Raw genomic sequence first — 21973 nt, 5'->3', positions numbered from 1 at the left:
CAGAGATCATTTGGAGCTAGTTCGACATGCAGAAAATTAATGTCAAGCCTGGTTTGATGCGAACAAAGTGGTACAACCAGTGGTACAAGATAACATTACTGAGGAACCCCAAGTCATAAGCTTGGGTAATATTTGCTTGTCAGATGGATCTTGGACAGCCTCGGCTCATTTTAGTGGATATGGATGAGTCTGGATGGACAGTGGAGGAAACATTCAACTGATGGGGACAAGAAATTTCACTCGATGCGAATCAGCTTTGCATTCGAAAGTAGAAGCTCTACTGTGGGCAATGGAGAACATACTTCAACACTCAACTTGCCAGAGCTTTGGGACAGACTGTAAGGAGTTGATAGCAATGATAAAGGAACCCCATGCATTGCCAACCTTTACGACGGAATTGGAAAGGATAGAGACACTGCAGATATGCTTTCTGGATTTCAACATCATTCATTCCACGAGCGCGCAATCATATTTCAGACTTTTTAGCTAAGACTACTAAATCCTTCCATAGGGAGTTACATTTTATTGGTTGTTCTATTCCGGTCTGGTTACCAAGAGCATCTCAAGAAGTTTGAGTTGAAGTTGAAAAAAAAAAAAAAATGTTGCTTCCCAATAATACGAATATCCGGGCGGATACTGTCGATTAGATCTTCTCAAAGACTTCTCCTTTTATATAAAAAAACTCTCCGACGAGATACAGATCTTTCGTGCTTCCTATAGTGCGAGATCCAACACACCTGGTGCCATTCTGTTTGTGAGAATTCGAAGTCTTCTGTGTCTGTTATAGAGATGGAAAGCTCAACGGAGGAGAAAGTTGTGGCTGTGATCTTGGTCGGTGGTCCGACCAAAGGTAACAAAACCACTCAAAGACTTTGCCTTTGACCCTTCTTTTAGATTTATATGCTTATGTTTTTGTTTTTTCTGATTCCGTTCTGGATCTTGGATCCACCCACCACCAGGTACTCGATTCCGACCATTGTCCCTGAACATTCCAAAGCCTCTGTTTCCCATTGCTGGACAACCAATGGTGCATCACCCTATCTCTGCTTGTAAAAGGGTAACCCTTTTTTGACTCCACCTCAAACTTGAGATCAATGCATCATAATCATGATGGTGATGACATCAATCTCTTATTGTCTGCAGATTCCAAACTTAGCTCAAGTCTATCTTGTTGGTTTCTATGAGGAAAGGGAGTTTGCACTTTACGTCTCTGCCATTTCCAATGAACTCAAAGTCCCTGTCAGGTTTTTGATACACTCTCTCCTCTCCTCTTCTTGTATCTCAGTTATCAGTTTGGCTCATCTTTGTTTGGTGGTTTCTGCATTATTAGATATCTGAGAGAAGACAAGCCACATGGTTCTGCTGGTGGGTTGTATCACTTTAGAAACCTAATCATGGAAGATAACCCGGTTAGTCTCCTCCAAGGATTGTATCACTTTTATGAACACCAAAGTGTTTCTTATTCTTCATATCTGAGTTCGTGTGTGTTTCTTCCTTGCAGTCTCATATCTTCCTACTTAACTGTGATGTTTGCTGCAGTTTCCCCTTGCCAGAAATGCTCGGTATGTATTCTCTTTTTTTTTCTTCTTGTGGGGATTCAAAGGTCCTTCTTACTATTGATAGTTGATACTTTGTTTCATCAGAGGCTCATAGGAAATATGGTGGGATTGGAACTCTTCTAGTCATCAAGGTTTGGGATTGAATATATAAGATTATTCTTTTATTTTTAATCAAATGTTGATTCTGTGTTTTATTTTTTTAGGTCTCTCCTGAATCAGCAAGCCAATTTGGAGAACTGGTTGCAGATCCAGTTACTAATGAGCTGCTTCATTACACCGAGAAACCCGAAACCTTTGTATGTACATATATCACTGAGATGACTTCAGATCTTTAGGATCTTCCAGCTTTGATTCTAATGTTTTTTTTTTTATCTTGGAACACACAGGTCAGTGACCGTATTAACTGCGGTGTTTATGTATTCACACCTGAAATTTTTACTGCTATAAGAGATGTTTCCTCTCAAAGGAATGATACAGGTAAAAACAGTAACAAAGATCTTACAACATAGTTGTATGCTTCCTTCTCTTAGTACTTTTCTTGTTCCCTTTTGTTTTTTCTTAGCGACTCTGAGACGTGTTTCCAGCTATGAAGCTCTTCAACCGGCAACAAGGTTTGTGGATTCTCTCTTTATACATAACTGGAATAGCAATTTGAATTGAATCGATATGTTTTCCACCTTTTTATAATAGGATCCCGGCAGATTTTGTAAGATTGGATCAAGACATCCTCTCACCTTTAGCTGGGAAGAAACAGCTCTATACTTATGAGACTATGGATTTCTGGGAGCAAATTAAATCTCCTGGGTATGCCTTTTGCCTTGTCTTTCCATTTATTCTTTTAAGCTGCAACGAGTAGACAAAAATGTTTAGCAGCAACTAGGCATGCGGGTAATCGGCTCGGGTAGTTTGGTTTTCGGTTAGGTCGGTTCATCATAAATCTTACTGAATTAACCCAAAATAAAGTTAGGTTGGTATTGGTTAGTCCGATTTTTGAAAATCCTAGTTTAATTTTGTTAAAATTGTGGATAAATTCGGTTATTTTGGTTAGTTCTGTTTGCAATTTGGTTAGTTCGGTTCAGGTTTTTGGTATGGTAGGGGTATAATTTTTTTTTTGTTTTTTTTAAGAAAGACAGTGACTGATTGCCGAACCGAAAACCAAACTTTTTTTAGAAAACCTACCAAATCGAACTGAACTAACCGAAAATTTTGGTTCGGTGGGGTCAGTTCGGTTCAAAATCCTAGCCCTAGCATCAACTGAAACAGGGAAAGTGTTATAAGTCTTTGACTTATGAGTTGACTTTTGCTCAGAATGTCGCTGAGGTGCTCGGAACTCTATCTATCCCAGTTCCGGTTAACCTCTCCCCACATATTGGCTAGTGGTGATGGAACAAAGAGTGCCATAGTGATTGGTGATGTTTACATACATCCTTCTGCAAAAGTACACCCAACTGCAAAGGTAAGTAACCCTCTGGTGTTGTCCCTTGTTGAAGCAACTTTGTCACAAAGACTTTCTGTTTTGTGTATTAACAAACAGATTGGTCCCAACGTCTCAATCTCTGCAAATGCCCGTGTTGGACCGGGTGTGAGGCTTATCAGCTGTATCATTCTTGACGACGTTGAGATCATGGTATGTCTTCTTACACATCAATGACTAAACTTCTCTTGAGGTTGACTCTTCAGTGACTGTTTACACAGGAAAATGCAGTGGTGACAAATGCTATCGTCGGTTGGAAATCTTCAATCGGGAGATGGTCCCGTGTCCAGGCATGTTTCTCTCCTCTCCTTATCCTGTTTATGTTTGGTGTGTGCTTTACAATCTTGAACCTGAAGTTTTTACTTTGTTGATTACACAACAGGCTGAGGGAGTCTACAATTCCAAACTTGGAGTTACAATTCTCGGTATTCCTCATTTCATTACAGACAGACAGCAAAATCTACTTATAGACAGAAAGCTAACTTGAAATATAATGGTTTTCAGGAGACTCGGTTGCAGTTGAAGACGAGGTTGTGGTGACCAGCAGTATTGTTCTTCCAAATAAGACTCTCAACGTTAGTGTTCAAGACGAGATAATCTTGTAACTGGAAAAAAAAGGAACCAACCCCAAGGGGAGCCACTACCATCTCCCCCTCAAGATTTAATGTTTACTGGTGAACTCATTCACATTTATAATTTACATCAAGAACTTTCCAACTTTGTATCAGATAGTACCATCACCTATACTCCAGTCACAGCTACTGTAAAAGGCACTGAAGTTTTGGCTTATGGTAATAAAGTACTTGTTTAGTTTGGCAGTTTCAAAAACAGTGTTCTGATCCATTCTAATCATAATACTTCAGCATCCACCCTTCCCTTCTCAACCAATTTGAAGAATCCAGTGTAGATATACATCAATAACCAACCTAGCATGTCTATCAGTTGCTTGCTGCCAACTCAAAACTTGCTGATAACTCAACCCAATTCGCAGAAAGAAGTTGCGTAGGCCACTCAAAATTCAAATGTGAGTAACAAGTAACAACACACATAGCCAAATACATAACTCATTGCTCACAACTTCATTTAAGAACAACCATTTCCTGAATTGAATAACAGAGTACACTGTAACATGGTTTTATTTCTATGTACATGATTCACAAAGTATGTAATGGAACGGAATGTTATTTTCCGAGATGACAATCTAAACCCTAAACCCCACAAAGCTATTAATAGTTCCTGATGAAACTGAGACGCACTAATAAGGCAACAAACAAAAAAGAAAAGAGAAAAACCTATTTGACGTTTCATTGAAACTCTCTTTTCTCCATAATCTTCTTTCTCTCTCGATCTTTAAGCACTATCATCATCAAGTCCCTGAAACGATGAAGACAAACGGATTGGGTCACCACCACGTTGCTGGAAACTCACTTCTCCGCTGTTACTACTTGTCTGCTGCTCATACTTGGTCCTGCAACCTGGGCAAACCCCAGTGCCTACTTTGATCTTGTTATAGCAGAAGAGACACATCTTATACTCGCAAGAAGAACATGGTTCGAAGAGTAGATCCGTTGCATCCATCTTTTCAGCGCAAAGGGGACAGTCATCATCTTCTTTCTCCTCATCGGTAGCCTTCTCTTCTGGTGAAGGAGGTTCTGGCTTTTCAGTTGTAGAAGACGACTTGTTGTTACTCTCGCTTGGATCTTCTTCTTCGTTGAACATGCTTAAGGCATCGCTGTAATCATCATCGCTAGAGTTGTCAGAGAGAACAACAGTCTCATCGTCTTCAACAGTCCCTAACATCATAACAAACAAGACATCAACATTCATTCATTCATTCACAAGATTGATATCAAGAACTGCAAATGAAATCAAGTTTCTACACGTCAGACATACTGTGATGAGCACCATCAACCTTGCACTGTTTCAGCTTCCTTAACAGATACGCCTGCAATCATCAAAGAGTCACAACGTACAACATCCCATGAAGACGATTCGCAACAAGAATTCTCCTAGAAACTACTCAAGAATCACGATGAAACTACGACTATCTCTTCGCAGTCGAGTGGGAAAGCTCACCTTTCGTTTCTTGAAGACATCTCTCGTGATCGGAGAGCCATGAGAGAGTTGAGAATCCTCGGTGATGGAATCAGCAACCATGACTATCGAAAGAAGAAAGAACACCGACGCACTCGCTCACAGAGTTGTGTGTTGAAGAAGTAGCGAACCCTAATCGGAGAAAGAGAGAGAGGGAGAGAGGGGTAACTGCTGAAACTGCTCTGGCTACGTTCCTTGTAACCCAAGCCTCCCTGACTCTCTCTCACTGTGTATTATATATATAAACCCGGTTCTGCTCATTCGGAAAAAATTATCCCGGTTTGATTGTGTATTCACGACGCCTGTTTTTGATTGGTCAAAAACGACGTCGGGTCGCTGGAGTGTGACTGTGAGTTATATATGGCTTTTTGCCCTACCGGTTCAACCTTGCACTGCAAGCCATATACTGAGTTTTTCCATTATTATTTTTTTTTTTTGCCTGAGTTTTTCCATTACTATTACAATTACTAGGTGCTTCTCCTTGTGTACAATATATATATGACCATATTATTTTATTTCTATTATATTTTAAAATAGTTATTTACATAATCTTTTTTTCTGCTTAACAGTTTTACATAATCTTAAAGTGATATAATAATATGTTGTGGTGCCAAGCAGTTGTGTCAGCCTCTGATACCCAGAAGAGGCCGTAGAGGAAGTTAAATGGTCATCTTAGTTTTATATGCAGAAGCGATGTTACAAACTGTCAACTAAGTAGCCAACTTTTGTTTTTTTTTTAACACAACCATTTCTAATTCTAACTCACCTCTATTTTCATTTATATATACTAGGGGCGGTTTCCGCGCAAGCGCAGGGTCGGGGACATAGGTTTTTTGAGTGAATAGTTGTGGTATTCCGAATGTTATGCGAAGCTTGATTTATAAAACTTGACATGTACCGGTTATGACTCTCGTGGTGCTTGCTCGTGTGAATTTATGACCGCAAACCTTAAATGTATGATTATTGAGAATGAGTTGGAGTGATTGAGTGTGCGTGACCGTTTCACCGTAGCGCATGTGGAGTTCAAGCGTTGTGGGATTAACAATACTTGAACTTCTGTGTGAGTACTAAAAATGTTATGTTGGTTTGGTTCAATTTTTCCTTCAGTTGAATTGTTTTTGTGAGAAATGGCATTGGCGGAGCTTCTACTGATACCATAGTAAATAAGTATTTAGCATTAGATAGATCAATATATCCAAATTAGATGCATTTATGTGCTAATACTACTCATTTACTTAGACCACGTATAAGGATCAAGAAATTTTATACAGCTTCAGAATCTTTCCGTTTATATATTGATTCCATGAAGGGAATCCTAAATCGTAGTATGTATTTAGTTGTGACTCCAACTAAAGTCTGCGTTTGGAACCATTATTTTTACTAAACCATTTGCATAGTTTTGTTTTTATTTAGTCACATTTGTAACTGACCTCACCGGTGCTTTTTTAAAGTTACATATGGATTTATATGCATGGGATAAACGAAGGGCACGTAAATGGACAGCAAATAAGATAATACTCGCCAACGTTCCCCATAATTTAATTAAAAAGTACATGTTAAACCAGTGAGTGATAGTTTGCAGATAATTGAAAAGAAAACGAAAACTCAAAAATCCGAAATACATAGCAATTTAGTAAATTGAAAACGCAGGAAAGCTAAGTGGGTTTACGGTTTTGTGGACTTGCACCAATCACTCACGGGGTCAGCTTCTGATTCTTCTTTTTCTCAGAAGGTAGATTCGCGTCATCAACTTCCTTCGCCTTGCCGGAAAGACCACCAGTGTCGGTAGCAGATGACGGTGCTTGTCCTGTGTGGATATCTCTCCCTGGAGCCCTTTCAGCCTAGGGTCTCTTTAAGACAAATAAACGTTTCAGTTTTGCGTCTAACGTTATTAAATTAAATATATAAGTAAGAGGAAACAACCTCGGTCAGAGGGTCAAGCAAGACACAGTGAAGGTACGGTGGTTGGAGGTGAAGTTGAAGAGAGTGACACATATGTGGAAAACATATTGATTCCCAGCTAGTTCTTCAAGGCATCAAGGTAGCTCTGGACCTCCAACGCTGTTAATCTGTTTTTGGCTAAAGATCGGTGCATTGGATAGAGTTGTAATCAAAATTTGAAAACTTTTTATCGTAGAGCCCAAACCTCCTCAAGAGCTAGTGTTGCTGCTTCCGTTTTGGTGAGTTTAGACATCTCGGTATCAAAGACCACAAACGTTTGCATTGTCTTTGCCATCTTCAACGGCGAGCTCTATACGGAACCTGCATAAAGTAGCATTAAGGTGTTATGATCATTTACAATCTTAAGTTTACTTTTGGACATGGGCAAGTCTTTCTATTTCTTACTTTTGGACATGGACATGGGTGAAACACATGAGGTGCCATATTTGTCCAGCTTCTTGCTGCAACCGGTGCAAGAGACATAAGCCCAACCATTCTGTTGGAGGATGCCGACAATCCTAACTTGTAGAGGAAATCAGCTTCCTGGCTCCTTACATCAAAAATAGACGTAGCATTAAAAGAATAAATTTAGTAACACATTGAGAATGTGATTTTACAAAAATGAAATTAAATAGCTATACTAACCTGGGCGTTGGAGTTGGACAGGTAGGTATGAAGATCACCAATTGTCACAAGTTCTTTCTTTCTAATACCTCCCATGGTTTCTACCCGTGTAAAAACCTCTCCTGCTGCACCTCCCAAGCTAGTTGGTGAACAATTGTGTAACAAAAAGCATTATAGAAGATAAATACATAATAAGCCATGTTCGGGAACGCGCTAGGCGCTAGTCGGGCGGTCGGGTTGGGCCTAGCGCCTAAACAGAAAATCGGAGATTAATCTGAAATTATGCGGGGCGGAATTTTTAGACTGTTTACTATGTTATAAAACATGTTAATCTTTAATTGTGTATAACATTAATACATTTTCATGTTAAAAATTGTATAAAACACACAAATAGAATATATAAACTTAATATAGTGTAATTTTCATCAAAATTATGAATATAAATGATATTTATAAAAATTTTAGATCAAATAAATAAATAAAAATATTATTAAAAAAAAAGATTAGGCGGCCGCCTAAGCGGCTAGGCGGCCGCCTAAGCGGCTAGGCGGTCTAGGCGGAGAAAATCGGATATCCCCATTTATGAAGACACGGGTACAAACTCACGTGGTTCTTTGCTTAAGGATTGTGCAACTCAAACTCACGTGTGGAAACCAGGAGATCATGGATGATAAGGGGTAAATGTTAAAGGAAGGATTTATAATTTTTTTTTCCAAAGCTCTCTAGACGGACCTCTCTGTGAATGCTTCAATAGCGGGGATGGTGGTGTCAAAGTAGAACTTGGTGGCCGGAGTGGAGTTCAGATATAGTTACCTTGAAAAGAGCAAGTATGTTTTAGTTTAGGTTACAAATGAGTGATACGTATTGAAATGACTATACCTTTGAGCAGCAGATTTAGCATAAATATATATTCTAGACAAAGTTACATCAGCTGCGTTCAAATGTCACAAACAGACATAAGGGGTTTTGGTAATTATAATTTTACATTCTAGATCAAGAAACTCCTAGGTAAATCATTAATCTAAGAGAGTAGATGTACATACATGTTCATCTTTTCATCTAGGAAGAGTATGGTGCTACCCATGAACTCGCCATTCTTATTGATATTGCGGGAATCCCAAAAGCATAATAGACGGCCGACAACGACTTGAGTAGACCGACAAAGGCGGAGATCGTAGAAAGTAGTGTGGGGACCGGCTGATTGAGCACCAAAAACAGCAAAGGAAGACATTTTCACGTCTGTAGTATAAGCCACTGCAGATGATGAAATCAGGGATGGGAGTTGCGATGTTTAATCCCGGTCTCGAGGATCGATCTTATATAAAGAGGGCTATGGCTGACGTTTTGAAACAGTGGAGTCATTAAGGGTATCATAAGGAAGATGGAAGGGGTGTAGAAAATTAAGACTGCCATGAATACCAATTAACGTATCTTAAAGGAAGAGGGGGGGGGGGGGGGGGGGGGGGGGGAGGGCGGAGACGCAACCATCTCGTCGAAAGGAAAAATGGTTTTGGAAACCCTAGATCATAGCGGACGATGCCTTGAGCGTCTTTTTAATGGGCTAAGGATTACCATCATAAATCAAACTTATAGCCCAGAAACAACCTCATACGATTTCTTAAGTTAATAAGTACATAGTGGGTCCCACATATAATAAGAAGCATTTTAGGTTGGGCCGGAATGGGGCAAGTTTGGGCTGGAACTTGAAATTGGTTTGTGACCCAGCCCGTAGTGAAATGGCAGATTGATTGGTGGGAAATATTTATGTCCATGTGACACCCCTTAGAAGCTCCAAAAATAGCTCCTTTTATATAGTAGTGATACCTCTCATTTTTTGTCAACCTATTTCTATATTTTCTTCTGAAATAGAAAATCTCTATTATAAATGTGGATTTGCTACGATGTATGCCTTTATAATAGAATTCTTTTGTGTATATAACAAAATATAGAGACAAAACTATTATTTTCATCTCTAAATATAGAGACAAAAAGTAGTATTCCTCTATATTTTTCCTTAAAATAAAGAAAATCTATTATAAAAGTATACATTAGACTATCACCAATCCATCTCTATTTCTAATTTTATATTTTTTTCTAAAATGGAAAAACTCTATTATAGAGGTGGATTTTCTCCAATGTATGCCTCTATAATAGAGTTCCTCTATTTATGAGGGAAAATATAGAGATATGATATTTTCACCTCTAAATATAGAGACAAAAGTAAATTTTCTCTTTATTTTCGTCTAAAATAGAGGAACTCTATTATAGATGCATACATTAGAACAATTCTACTTTTATAATAGAGATTTCTATTTTAGAGGAAAATAAAGAAACATATATTGGAGATGCTCTTAGATAAAATCCATCTTTATAATTGAGATTTCAATTTTAGAGATAAATATAGAGACATACATTGGAACAAAGCCAACTAATTTTTTTTTATGGAATCATTAGTCAGACCAATGATTTTGCAGCCATAGATTTATTTTTTCATTCATATGTTTTTTCTGGTTACTATGGCCGTGTGAGATTTTTGGAATAAACATTTCTTAAAAACCTTAACAAATTTTTCATATTTTTGGGGTTTGTATTGTAAAAAGTCTCTACAAATTTTGGAGATCAATGATTCAAGGTTAATGTGTAATTAGGCTTTGCACGGGAAAACAATCATTTCCCAACATATCGTCATATGTTCAATTCATACCCGACTTATACTATCGTGTAAAAACACACTTGAAGTTTCAAAAATTTCAAATAACATACATGTTGTTTGTCTTTTTGGCGAAATCATATACCAGTCGCTATATCAGCTGTCATGTCATCTAAATTTGCTAATGTAGATGCTACGTCAGCTAATTTGCTAACAAAGATGCCACGTGTACAAACAAAATTCTTATAAAATCAAAATAATTGTTTTATAAAAATATTTTTTTTAAGAATGTAAAATTTATAAATTTATACTATTTAGTAAAATTTACAAAAATTAATTAAATAATAAATTTTAATCTTATATGAGAGATATTCGTAACACATCGGGTTCGGTCAATTTTGTATCATATTCTATAACCCATAAAGTAATCATATATCGTTCGGATTTGGGTTATATCGGATCGGTTCGAATAACCCGATTAAAATCTAAAATTTAAAAGAAAATCATAAGAAATATATACTTATGAAGCAACAATAACATTAAATTTAAATCATTACAACATATATATAACTCTTATAAGAACGATATTGTGATAGGATCAGAAAATTTACAAATATATCTCTTATATAAGATTAAAATATTTTTTCAACTATTTTGCTTTTTTAAGATTTTTGTTTTGCACATGTGGCATTATTGTCAGCAAAATTAGCTGACGTAACATCTACATCAGCAAAATTATATGACATGGCAGCTGATGTGGCGACTGATGTAGGATTTCGCCATAAAGATAAACACATTTATGTTATTTGAAATTTTCGAAAGTTGAGGTATGTTTTTGCACGGTGGCATAAGTTGGGTATGAATGAACATATATATTGCGATATGTTGGTTATGAAATGACCGTTTTTCCGGCTCTGGTCCTGATCTAAATGCTTATGTAATATATTATTGGAGCTTCAGTTACAAATGCAAAGGATCTATCAGTGAAGATTCTCTAGTTGAAGCTCTAGTGTTTGCTTATGACCTCATCTGATTCTTGGTCACTATCTCCGACTCCGCATCTAACATATTACACACCAATGACGCACTGGTCTGAGTTTAAATTGGAACATAACAACTCCACCCAGAATAAAAAGAAACTGGTCATCGTGCAAGACTCTTCTTGTTCTTCTCCTCTCTATGTATCTCATATTTGTGTATATTTTCTGATTCTGGAAACGTCACTCAAGCTACTCATCCAAATTGCTAAAAAGAAAGTAGACAGGAAAGCTCTTCCTTTAGTGCTTCAACCACTACACTTAGGTCTCCACTTTGTGTGCATAAAAGTAATGGTGCCTTTGCTTTCTAACCGATGTTAGTGCCTTGTGTTCCTGTTGTCTTCCAAAACTATGGGTATATAGTTCTTCCAAAACTATGGGTATCAATCTTTAAATTTTCCTATAAATCTAAAATTATATAAATAATGACATTATATAAATGTAATAATTTTCTTATACGTCCAATCACATCCTAACGTTCTTCTAAATGAATTCACATAGTCGAATTAGTTCCTAACACCGTCTTATGACTAATTTTAGACAATAAATCCGACTAACATATCATATTTTTGGAAAAAAATCATTTTGGTTTATGAACTTTATGTATAACTGTGTACATTTTGTTTCCTGATATTATTATAGTATGTTGAAATTAAAAGTTATAATTTTTAAAGGAATTACTTGTAACGTCTTTTAAGAAAAACCCATAGATCAACAAGATATGGTTCTTTACAAAAATAAAGTACAATGGTTTAGCTGTAAAATGATATTATAAGAGCAGAGTACACAGAATCTTTCAGAAGGTGACTATTTTTCTAAGATCAAGTTGCATGCGCTTAGGAGGGGACATTGAGTTGACCTGATTGGTATAGTACACTATAAACCTACACTTTTATCATGTTAAATTACATGTTAAAGCACTTTCGATGTAATAGCATGATTATCGGAGAGTTCTTAAAATGTGGTTCTTATCGGAATATAAGAACATGTCTCTTAATTTTTAACTAAAAAAACTAAGAAACGGCTCTTAAATAAGAGTTTTAAGAGACGGTTCTTAGTTTTTTTAGTTAAAAATTAAGAGACGGGTTCTTATATTCCGGTAAGAACCTCACCCTAACAACCTTCCAATAATCACTCTCTAATTGTATTTAACTGTGTAGAGACATGCAGGTAACTAATAAAGACAAATTAGACACGTGGCATATGATACCATCATAGCAGCTACAACATGTAATTGTTTAACAAGGAACCACCTGCCTTTTGGCTTATAAAACTCATCAAGAAGACATTCACACACACACACACACCACTCCATTGCTATTGCTCTGTACTTTTGATTCCTTACGGTGAAAGAGGGAGCGCGTGGAATATCATGGCCGACGGTAGTAACACGGTCGCGTGCGGAATAAGTAAAGAGATTATGCTGTTTGGTGTTAGGGTTGTGCTTGACCCTATGAGAAAGAGCGTGAGTTTGAACAACTTGTCTGATTATGAGCAGACGAAGGAGATCCTAAAGATCGGTGGCGAGGATGGAGATGGACAAGATATGAACAAAACCAACTCCTGTTACGCTTCCGCGGATGAAGCTGTTCCGGTTTCTTCTAACCGTGAGAGGAAACGAGGTACTGTCCAAATCTGTTTCTAATCTTTGGACATGTTTTTGAGCAGTCGACTGATAAAAACAGAGTTTGTATGTTCTTGTTATTTTTTGAAACAGGAGTTCCATGGAGTGAGGAAGAGCACAAGCTGTTCTTGCTTGGTCTGGGGAAAGTAGGAAAAGGAAATTGGAAAGGAATATCTAAAAACTTTGTCAAGACCAGAACGTCTACTCAAGTAGCTAGTCATGCTCAGAAATACTTTCTCCGGCGAAGTAATCTCAACCGTCGCCGCCGGAGAAGATCTAGCCTTTTTGACATGACAACTCCTACGGTAAATATTCACTAATCCTCTTGTCACTCTAGTGACTTACCCAGATGATTCACCTTGATGCTAGTGGTAGGTTTAAGTTTTTTTTGTATAACAAATCTTGCTTGGCTTTTTCATAAGGTCATGCCCATGGAAGAAGTGCAGGAGAACTCATCACAACCATCTTCTCTTGTACCAGAAGTTAACCTGGTCCCATCTACTTCGCAAGCTTGGTCTGAACCGATCTCTCTCAGCCTCTCACTAGCCATATCTAATATAAATGAGCCATCTTCTTCTTCTTCAAGGCATTCAGCATTCAACACCATTGGAGTCGCTTAATGCAAATCCCAAAAGGTGAATCTGCAACACACACACACACACATCTTGTTTGTTTCTCTCTTGTACAGATAGGACTTAACTTTGTTATATTTTAATCAAATTTACGTATTTGGCTGAAAAGATGTGTAGTAAAGAAGAATAATAGACATAGGAGTTTGAAGAATTGTAAGTGTGTTTGTAGGGTTTCCACCACCTTCATCTTTTCTGTTTTTTTTTTCCTTACATGTTTGGAAGTTGTTGTAATACTATCTGGTATGGTTTGTTTCATTCATGTTCTCTCAGTCAAAATCATAGTCTTAGTTGCTTCTCCATGTGGCCATCAATCAATCTTTGGTGATTCATGGGTTTATAATAAGATATCTGGTTTTCCAGGATAATATATCTTGAATGATTCCAATATGTCACATTTTATTGGTCACTTCTATTATAGTGGAGCTTTTTCATTACCCATCAAAAATCCAGATTCTTTTTATATATTTTTAGTGTGGGATGATTAGGTGCATTACCTGTTTCCTAACCAAATAATCTTTCAATCACAGGACATGATCCCCATTCACTAATCAACCAATCTTACAACAGCATACATACATGTATGAGTCAAATGTGTGTGTGTGTGTTGGCATGTCCTCTGTTTCAGTCGTGTACAAGTTGTATTCTGTCTCCCGGCCCATAAATAGAAACACATTCATAAACAAAACAAAAGGAGTGTGCGAGAGATCTTCTTGCTCAATTTGATCTCATATGATTATTCAACTGCTCTGTGTCTTCTTGTTCTTGTTTCTGCTTCTACAAGCCACAATGCCCTCATCTACACCATCCTTGAATGGATTCTCATCACTACCCTCTTCATCGACGGCCTTCTTGCCTTTCTATCAAACCAATACGCTAGATTCTTCGATCTCAACACTCCTTGTTCTCATTTCTATTACAATGACTCAATCTGCGACTCTCACAAGAAGAAAGTCTCTTCCCTTGCTTATTGCCATGCCCACAAGAAACTCTCCGAGATCAAACATATGTGTGAAGGTTGTCTTCTCTCTTTCGACGCCCAGAAAGAATCTGACTGTGATACTTATAAGTCTCTCATTGGGATCTTACACAAAGATCTTATTGATGATGAACGAGACCTTCCCTTGGCGCTCAAGAAAGAGGAAAATTTAGTTCAGACAACAAATCATCTGGTTGCTTGCAAAACAAGCAACAACAACACTGAAAATGACAGCTTGAAACAACATTGTTCTTCTTGTAGAAAACTATTAAAGACAAAATCTGAGAAGTTTTCAAAGAACAAAACTTCTTTCCTTGCTCCTGCTCCTGCTCCTTCTCCTAGGGATTCACACAACAAAGTTTCTGAAAAAGAATCTGAGTTTAAGGATCTGGATGTGGACAGAACATCGAGTTTTGTAAGATGGAGGTAAGGTAACAAGATCTTTGGTATTCCTCTGTCTGATTCGTCGCAAAACAGCCCACGATGGTCCGTACGAGCTCTCAGGAAATCACCTTTAGATAAGACAGACATGGCTGATTCAAACGGTGAATCCATCCTTCATCAGCTCAAGAAAGAGGTTCGCTTGGACAAGAAGTCACTGATAGATTTGTATATGGAGTTAGATGACGAGAGAAGTGCTTCATCTGTTGGAGCCAAGAAGATTTGGCAAAGAGGGAAAAGGAAGTGAAGGAACTTGAAGCTGAACTTGAGGCTTACGTACAGAGAGAGATATGGATGATGACTCCTCAAGAGAAGAGTTTCTTAAAAAAAACGGTATTTCTAGGGCAGACTGCGATTGCCAAGAGACCAAACCAGTCTCTGATATTGCAGTTTGTTCTTCAAATCATGCCAAAACATCGATCAAAATGGTCTTGTAATACCGAAGAATCGAGTGTTTTAGTACAAATGAAAAGTTTAGAAGACTGGACTTCAGAAAGAGGTATGAGTTTAAGAATATTACTCTAGGTTATGTGTTCTTTATCTATTCTGACCTAAAAAGCCTTTTTATCTTTGTGTTGTTGTGATGAAACTAAGCAGGCAATGTAAGCAAAGAAGGGATAGTAAAAGAGCTTTTGAGAGATCACGGAGAGGCTAAGTTCTCTTAAGTCAAATGGTGAACTGTTGAAACATATTGCAGATATGTTTTAGATGTTAGTGAAGAAGAAGCAATTCTAGTGCAGATATCTCAAAATTTGCACATGCTTCGTTGTTTTGTTGCTATGCCTTCAGAATCATGAACTTGTAATACATCATTTATATGGTTTCTTGGAGAACAACCAAGCTTCCAACGCCTAGTCTCAACTTCAAAACATTTCTTTCATTCTTAGTGACTAAAAAAGTTTTAGATTTCGTTCATGAATTATATATATAATAAAAAATATGAAACATTGATTCATAAAGTTTAATATAAGGGAAAACGAAAAGAAAACGATAGTTTTCCCTGCACGGTTTAAGACTTAACCAGTACTTAATAAATTCTTACTGCGAAGAACATTATCTTGACAAACACGTCATCTTGGGTTTATTTAAGGACACAAACCCTTCTAATATCATCTGTCTTCTGATTTCCACCATTGATAGATCACTCTCTTGGAGTACTCATGTCCCCATCTCCTGCTTCTACTATCTCGTTGGGGTAAATCTGCATGTTAAACATGAGCATGTGAACATTGTTCTTTTAGTAAGCTTAGATCTAACACAAAGATCTATAACAAACGAGAAAAGAAGTTAACCTGGGGGCCTTTGTCTGGACTAAGACTAACTGGACGGACTCTAAGTTCCCCTCTGCTCGTAGTTAACTCGTCTAAGATCTCAGCGTCACACTCTAGGACGTCTTTCATCGAGCCAGTCGACTTTAAGACAATGTTAACTCATGATTATTACAAAACTCCGATTATAAAAACGCAGAATCAAATGTAATATATACGTTTTAGGGTTATAGACAATTTAGTAAAATTTTGTTTTTAACAATTTGGAAACGTATGATTTATCTATATTAAACCGTAAAAGTTTGGAGGTTATAAAGCAATGTTTCATTTAGGCTCAGGACCGGCCCTACACTAACTCACCCGAAAAGACAGCTCGAGCGGGTTTCTAGGAGTTCCGGGGATCTCCTCGTACTCAGAGGCATCTAGTTCTCGTAGATGCGCCGGTTTAAAGAGCTTCGGGAGAAGGTACTGTCTGATGGCTATTAAGAGGAAGAAAGGTACCGGAAACATGATTCCGGCCACCGGAATCCATGTCACTCCGTAGCACAGCCCAAAGTAGAATATCTGCAACATTGTGAACGCAGCCATTGACTTGTAAGGAACTTTCTCCACGAACGACGCGTGTGCTCCCTCCAAGACCCTAGCAACAAAAATCATCAAGTGATCATGCTTTGAAGGAAAGCAAAACAGAGAAAATTCAGAGCACATACTTGAATCTCCGGCTTGGTGGGACGAAAAGAAGCACTGTGCGTTCAAAGAACTGATTCCCTGGGAGGCTATCGATGGCCATGTAAGCGAAGTATCCCCAGAGGAGAGAAGTTGGTATGAGCTTAATGGCTGGTATAGCCAACACAGCACCTGCCACTAGCAGTGACTGTAACAGGTTGCTCACTCTCTGCTCGTTGACTCTAACAGGCAAGAAAGCTTCAAGGTGCTTCTCTGGATCGAAACCACCCTCCTCACTGCTATCTCCTTCCTCGTCAGTTTTCTTCATTACTGCGTCTTTCAAATCTTGCAGCTCCATTATGTGTGTTGAGTTTGTCTGAACCTGTAGATTTAAACCAGAGTTTGCTTATGATTCTGAATCTTGAATTTTTACTTAATGGTATTTAGTCTGACTACGTACAAGTGGGCTTTTGTCCATCTCTATGAAGACTTCTTGCATGTTCTCGTACACTTGGGAGGAACTTGCTCTCTTTCTCATGCTTTCTTTAGCTGTCATCACCATCTTCCTCCGTATTAACTGAACAAAAGTAACCACCAAAATCATAAAATAGTTCACCAAGAACACTAGCTTGGTCTGAACATAGTACTAAACCTGTCGTTTGAGAACAGCGAGGCTTTTGGTATGCATAGGAGACTGAGGAAGGACACCGTTGGAAGGAGGCAGACCGAGCAAACCGCATACCAAAACCTACACAGTTTTGGAGATTTCCACCAAATGGTCAACTGTTTTTTTTTTTTTTTTTTTTTAGACCCATAATCTCTTCCAGAGCCGAAGTCAGCTTTTAGATATTCCGATTCAAAGAATAACCCTCCGTACCAAAGGTGTTTGAACCCTGGGCACAAAGGAACCAACCCCTTGCACTACCACTAAGCTACCAACACTTTGGTAAAAGGGTCAAATGTTGTAAAGTGTTTGAGAATAATTACCATGAAACCTAACAAGAGGACGTCGTAGTGATAGGCAGAAGGGTTCTTGAGGTTGAACTCCTTCTGCTGAGCGAGCTGGGCAACAACGCTGTGGTCAAAGAAGTAGAGCCCTGCGATCATTAAAGCCGGTATAAACCCCGCAAAAATATAGGCTGGGGGGACTTTTCCCATGTCCTGTAGCAGAACCAAAAACGAATCTCAAAGAAGTTCAGATGATGAATCAAGACGATCTTTTATAGATGTATAGAGTGACTTTTATTGTGACCTTGATGACAGTCCAGTGTCCTAAAGAAGCAGAGTCCCATGGAAGAGGACTAGAGAGTCTTCTCGGGACACCAGAGGGGAGTGTTGATGGCGTACTGAAAGACAATGCTGTCCAAACCACAACCATCAGAGGAACTCCATAGTCTGCTATGAAGTTTCTGTACCATCCTTTTAAAACAAAAACAAAAAAAGAGTTTTAAGGCACTTTAATGGTTTTTGCCACAGAAATGGTGACCAAAGCATGACAAGATAAGTCTCTCTCTCTCTTGTTACCAAAAAAAAAAGATAAGTCTCTCTTACCTGTTCCATACCGCCAAGACCTAGCTTTTCTGCTCTTCAAAGCTGTGTAGAGAAGGCCAAAGGTGAAAATGAGGCCCAGAAGTCCGTTTGTGTAGAGCCACTGAAACTGATACTTTTCAAGTGTTGAGTCTTCATGGTCTGGCATCTTAAACTCGCTCAACATTCCCTAACCATTTCATTTGAAACATCTCATATGTTATTTTGACAAGGTGCAATTTTGTATTATTCTAGTACAGAGTATCAGTTCTCTTAGTATCATCTATCAAAATTTTAAAAACTTTAAAACTCGGTAATAAATCTTAACATGTTTACCAAAACATATATGTTAACTTTTAATAGTTTTTTTAATTTTCTTTTGGCAACTAGTGTTACTATTATGATATTATCCAAAATACATAAAACCAAAAGCCAAAACCATTTGAAAAACTACAAACATGCATGCCAATATATAATATGTACATGATTGTTATTTTATCTATACACCATTTTATATAATATCAACTACCTTTATGGTTTGTTGGATGAATAGAACCGCGATCAACATACCAAACAGCTCCCCAGCGATCCTTGTGAATCGGTTAATGATATCAGCTACGTTGAATATCGCTATTACAACCAGTAACAAAGCCGTCCACATACATACCCTTTGAATTTTATACAACAGCCAATAAAACCATAACTACATAGAGAAATAAAAAATTAAAAAGAAATATCGAAAGAGTTTTTTTTGTTAGTACCAAGCAGCCCAAGCTAAGAAGAGTTCTTTGCCTAGTTCTGGTCTTCCTTTGGCGAAGTGGTACAAGTAAACGTACATTAAGACAGTTGGTTCTGCAACTCCAAGTATCAAGAGTGGTTGTCCTCCTAGTATTGAGTGTATCACTCCACATAACGCTGTTGATGTTAACGTTTCTACTGGGCTTAACACTCCATCTATTCATTGTTTTCCACAATAAAATAGAAAAAAAAATTAAAATTGGCTTCTCTCTTTGAATCATAGGATGCATGCAAAAGCCAAAACGTATGTAAAGTGCAACTTGTAGACTTTTTGTTGCATGTGAACACAAACCGTGAGTAATAAAAAGATCAGAGTCACTTAAAGACTTTTGTTCCACGTGAATACAAACCGTGAGTTAAAATCAAAGGTGACTTGAAGACTCAAAGAAGTAGACCTGTGTCACGGCTGAGTTGTTCGCCAAAGGCAATAACCGGAAGGGCAGAGGCGAAGAAAACATATGTCGTCGGTGCTAAAATCCTACCAACAAAAGAATCATTAAAAAGTTTGTTCATCTTTTGTGTCAATAAGAATTTAAAATGGTAAGTTAAACCAACCAAATACCCGAAACCAGAACGAAGACCAGCGACCCAGTCATGCTTGTAACACAAGGCTCTTCCTTTGAGATCTGCTATGATACCTCGAAATGGCCTCTTCGAACTTCCCACTCTTTCTTCCTCCATCTCCCAAAATTACTCAGACACTCTCCACAACTCGTTTATGATCTCTAACCACAAAGAGGAATCTATATAAAACATATATCTGTTATTTTTAATAACAAACACCATATGTCAACGACTCAAATCTTGCATTTAACGGAATAATTAAATATAAACAATATTCCTATAATCTATTGCAAAAACTTGGAAATTAGCAATGTCAAGTTGTTTTTCCTTTATGTGAATAGAAAGAAGAAAAAGTGACATGCCCATCTCAATGGGAGAAACACTACAAAGCACAAAAAAAAGAAAGCAGAAAGAATAGGATTTTCTATTTATGACATATCTAGTTTGAGAAATCTAGCAAATACATATGTACAAAAATATAAACCGAATCCAACTTTATCAGTCAACTACTTTAAAATTACATCCATGGTATATCTTTTGGTAGATCAAAAAGCAAATCGAATAGATTTTTTTTTATTCATATCCTTTGACATCTCACAAAAACAAAACTCATACAAAGAAATGAATTAAACAAAATCAAACAAAAGAAAGAACTATTCGTCAAAAAAAAAAAAAAACTATGTTGGAACAAGTTACCGCGAGCGCCTAGAGAGCAAAGACTTACCGGAGCCGACAGTGTTTCGAGTTATAAGTCAAATAGGCAACGATCTTTCTGCTCTAACTATCTATTTATATAGGCGAAGCAACTGAACAGAGACCTCCGACCTACCATCATTAACCCCGATCTCTTAACCGGAATTCTTAGCTTCGGCCAACTAGGAAAATTTAAGAACTGTTTCTTAAATAAAAGATATAAAAGCCGTTTCTTAACCGAAAACTGTAAAAAAGAAAAAAAAAATAAAAAAAAAATGTCAAATCATAAGTTAAGAACTTCGGTTAAGAGACCGGATTAATCATGCTTTTACACACACGTATTGTGATGGCCCTACTGCCACATGCCAGTTTCTTAATAATGGATTCTTACATGCTTAATGTTGCGCCTCCTTAAGTCTCTGAGTCTCTTTTATTTTTCTTTTAGTAGACGGTGACAATTAAAGTACAGCTCCTAGAAATATGTTTTTTGTTTCCTTTGTGGTCTTCGTATCGCTAAATAATTATTTATTTACAAATTTGACCAAGTTAGTTTTTTTGGGGTATAATTTTACATGTTTTGATGTGATTTCGTTTAGAGATAAGATTCAGAACTAAGAAGACTATTATATAGTGATTTTATGATAAAATGTAAAAAATATATTCAGCCAAAATAGTTTCTTTATCGAATCTTTTATATTACATTGATTTTTTTTTTGAGAAATTAGGAGGTATATACCCGGTTCGAAATTAGGCAAATGTCATCCTATCAATCTCTTTTATTTTAATACCATTGCACCCCTATATCCTAACTCGCTTATCCGTTCGGCTTCACCCCCTTGGTGTCAGACCATATTAGTAGAACACAACTATTACACGTCATGTCATTTAAGGTTTCGAGGCTTCTCTAGATTATTTCTAATATTTTTACTTTGATGACGAAATGGTAAATGAAAAGTCACATTTTACATTTAAGTATAAGGGGAATCCTTTTGAAATAGCACTCATTTCCAATTTTCGCATCTTCATTTCTCCGGACCTACTTTTATTTATTTACTGAAACAAGAAGCTTTCTTTTTCTCCGAGCGACACTATGGAGCAAACGATACTCCCCGAACGGATGTTTGCAGCCGGTGAAGAACCAGCCGGAGATAGAATAAACACTTACCACAAACCAAAGAGAATCGAATCTATACTAGATGCGCTCGAGCCGAAAGAGGTTGACTTCCTACGCCAGACGTCGTTTGGGAAGATCATTTCACTAGCAGAGAATCCTTCATTTTCAGGAAGTTTCGGCCAGTTCGTAATTGTCAGAATCCTCCGCGTAAAAAAAGTACGAGATCTGGTTTCTTTTCGCCGGAAAGCCGCTGAGGATGTCATTGCACGAGTTCGCGCAAGTCACCGGCCT

The 21973-nt window shown here is 37.6% G+C and overlaps 4 protein-coding genes and 1 pseudogene across 6 annotated transcripts; 3 read left to right on the top strand and 2 right to left on the bottom strand.

The window, feature by feature from the left end:
• The first annotated feature begins 560 nt into the window (after nucleotides 1–560).
• LOC106376641 (mannose-1-phosphate guanyltransferase alpha-like) lies at nucleotides 561–3851 on the top strand. Of its 2 annotated transcripts, none has more exons than XM_013816741.3 (15): nucleotides 561–850; nucleotides 960–1057; nucleotides 1144–1244; nucleotides 1331–1409; nucleotides 1502–1562; nucleotides 1644–1690; nucleotides 1763–1855; nucleotides 1946–2036; nucleotides 2122–2170; nucleotides 2250–2363; nucleotides 2868–3015; nucleotides 3094–3186; nucleotides 3255–3323; nucleotides 3416–3458; nucleotides 3538–3851. In XM_013816741.3, exons 1-15 carry the CDS (start codon nucleotides 790–792, stop codon nucleotides 3636–3638), a joined length of 1248 nt encoding a protein of 415 aa, XP_013672195.1. In that variant the 5' UTR covers nucleotides 561–789; the 3' UTR covers nucleotides 3639–3851. The 2 variants fall into 2 exon arrangements, with proteins under 2 accessions (XP_013672195.1, XP_013672196.1); XM_013816742.3 differs by having other exon boundaries at nucleotides 3255–3327; nucleotides 3422–3458.
• A 260-nt stretch (nucleotides 3852–4111) lies between these two features.
• On the bottom strand, nucleotides 4112–7419 carry BNACNNG08250D. The gene is made up of 3 exons (XM_048747677.1): nucleotides 5110–7419; nucleotides 4927–4978; nucleotides 4112–4826 (listed from the first exon to the last, which is right to left on the bottom strand). Exons 1-3 carry the CDS (start codon nucleotides 5188–5190, stop codon nucleotides 4384–4386), a joined length of 576 nt encoding a protein of 191 aa, XP_048603634.1. The 5' UTR covers nucleotides 5191–7419; the 3' UTR covers nucleotides 4112–4383.
• Nucleotides 7420–12564: 5145 nt separating this feature from the next.
• LOC106374735 (transcription factor MYB1R1-like) lies at nucleotides 12565–13890 on the top strand. The gene is made up of 3 exons (XM_048747676.1): nucleotides 12565–13001; nucleotides 13097–13308; nucleotides 13426–13890. Exons 1-3 carry the CDS (start codon nucleotides 12752–12754, stop codon nucleotides 13621–13623), a joined length of 660 nt encoding a protein of 219 aa, XP_048603633.1. The 5' UTR covers nucleotides 12565–12751; the 3' UTR covers nucleotides 13624–13890.
• A 192-nt stretch (nucleotides 13891–14082) lies between these two features.
• LOC111206355 lies at nucleotides 14083–15852 on the top strand (annotated as a pseudogene).
• A 106-nt stretch (nucleotides 15853–15958) lies between these two features.
• On the bottom strand, nucleotides 15959–20754 carry LOC111206353 (boron transporter 4-like). 2 transcript variants are annotated; one of them, XM_022702995.2, is made up of 14 exons: nucleotides 20600–20754; nucleotides 19874–20054; nucleotides 19707–19789; nucleotides 19275–19467; nucleotides 19043–19181; nucleotides 18538–18703; nucleotides 18239–18405; nucleotides 17974–18147; nucleotides 17639–17734; nucleotides 17447–17563; nucleotides 17031–17368; nucleotides 16681–16960; nucleotides 16345–16464; nucleotides 15959–16253 (listed from the first exon to the last, which is right to left on the bottom strand). In XM_022702995.2, exons 2-14 carry the CDS (start codon nucleotides 19990–19992, stop codon nucleotides 16194–16196), a joined length of 2052 nt encoding a protein of 683 aa, XP_022558716.1. In that variant the 5' UTR covers nucleotides 19993–20054; nucleotides 20600–20754; the 3' UTR covers nucleotides 15959–16193. The 2 variants fall into 2 exon arrangements, with proteins under 2 accessions (XP_022558716.1, XP_048603632.1); XM_048747675.1 differs by having other exon boundaries at nucleotides 19874–20036; nucleotides 20600–20747.
• Nucleotides 20755–21973: the final 1219 nt, after the last annotated feature.

The sequence above is a fragment of the Brassica napus genome, chromosome C2 (genome assembly GCF_020379485.1).
Source record: "Brassica napus cultivar Da-Ae chromosome C2, Da-Ae, whole genome shotgun sequence".
Lineage (NCBI taxonomy): Eukaryota > Viridiplantae > Streptophyta > Magnoliopsida > Brassicales > Brassicaceae > Brassica > Brassica napus.
The sequence above is the reverse complement of the archived record's forward strand: the minus strand, read 5'-3'. Positions and strand labels throughout refer to the sequence as shown.

What these genes read in the sequence shown, in the direction of transcription:
- LOC106374735 (XM_048747676.1), top strand. Translation starts at nt 12,752, where the DNA reads ATGGCCGACGGTAGTAACACGGTCGCGTGCGGAATAAGTAAAGAGATT. An exon ending in TAACCGTGAGAGGAAACGAG is followed by an intron (nt 13,002 to 13,096) that starts GTACTGTCCAAA and finishes TTTTTGAAACAG; the next exon opens with GAGTTCCATGGAGTGAGGAA. An exon ending in TTGACATGACAACTCCTACG is followed by an intron (nt 13,309 to 13,425) that starts GTAAATATTCAC and finishes CTTTTTCATAAG; the next exon opens with GTCATGCCCATGGAAGAAGT.
- LOC111206353 (XM_022702995.2), bottom strand. Translation starts at nt 19,992, where the DNA reads ATGGAGGAAGAAAGAGTGGGAAGTTCGAAGAGGCCATTTCGAGGTATC. An exon ending in GACACTGGACTGTCATCAAG is followed by an intron (nt 18,148 to 18,238) that starts GTCACAATAAAA and finishes GTTCTGCTACAG; the next exon opens with GACATGGGAAAAGTCCCCCC. An exon ending in CGCTCGAGCTGTCTTTTCGG is followed by an intron (nt 16,465 to 16,680) that starts GTGAGTTAGTGT and finishes ATTGTCTTAAAG; the next exon opens with TCGACTGGCTCGATGAAAGA.
- LOC106376641 (XM_013816741.3), top strand. Translation starts at nt 790, where the DNA reads ATGGAAAGCTCAACGGAGGAGAAAGTTGTGGCTGTGATCTTGGTCGGT. An exon ending in GGTCGGTGGTCCGACCAAAG is followed by an intron (nt 851 to 959) that starts GTAACAAAACCA and finishes ACCCACCACCAG; the next exon opens with GTACTCGATTCCGACCATTG. An exon ending in CTATCTCTGCTTGTAAAAGG is followed by an intron (nt 1,058 to 1,143) that starts GTAACCCTTTTT and finishes TATTGTCTGCAG; the next exon opens with ATTCCAAACTTAGCTCAAGT.
- BNACNNG08250D (XM_048747677.1), bottom strand. Translation starts at nt 5,190, where the DNA reads ATGGTTGCTGATTCCATCACCGAGGATTCTCAACTCTCTCATGGCTCT. An exon ending in ATGTCTTCAAGAAACGAAAG is followed by an intron (nt 4,979 to 5,109) that starts GTGAGCTTTCCC and finishes TGATGATTGCAG; the next exon opens with GCGTATCTGTTAAGGAAGCT. An exon ending in GGTTGATGGTGCTCATCACA is followed by an intron (nt 4,827 to 4,926) that starts GTATGTCTGACG and finishes TTATGATGTTAG; the next exon opens with GGACTGTTGAAGACGATGAG.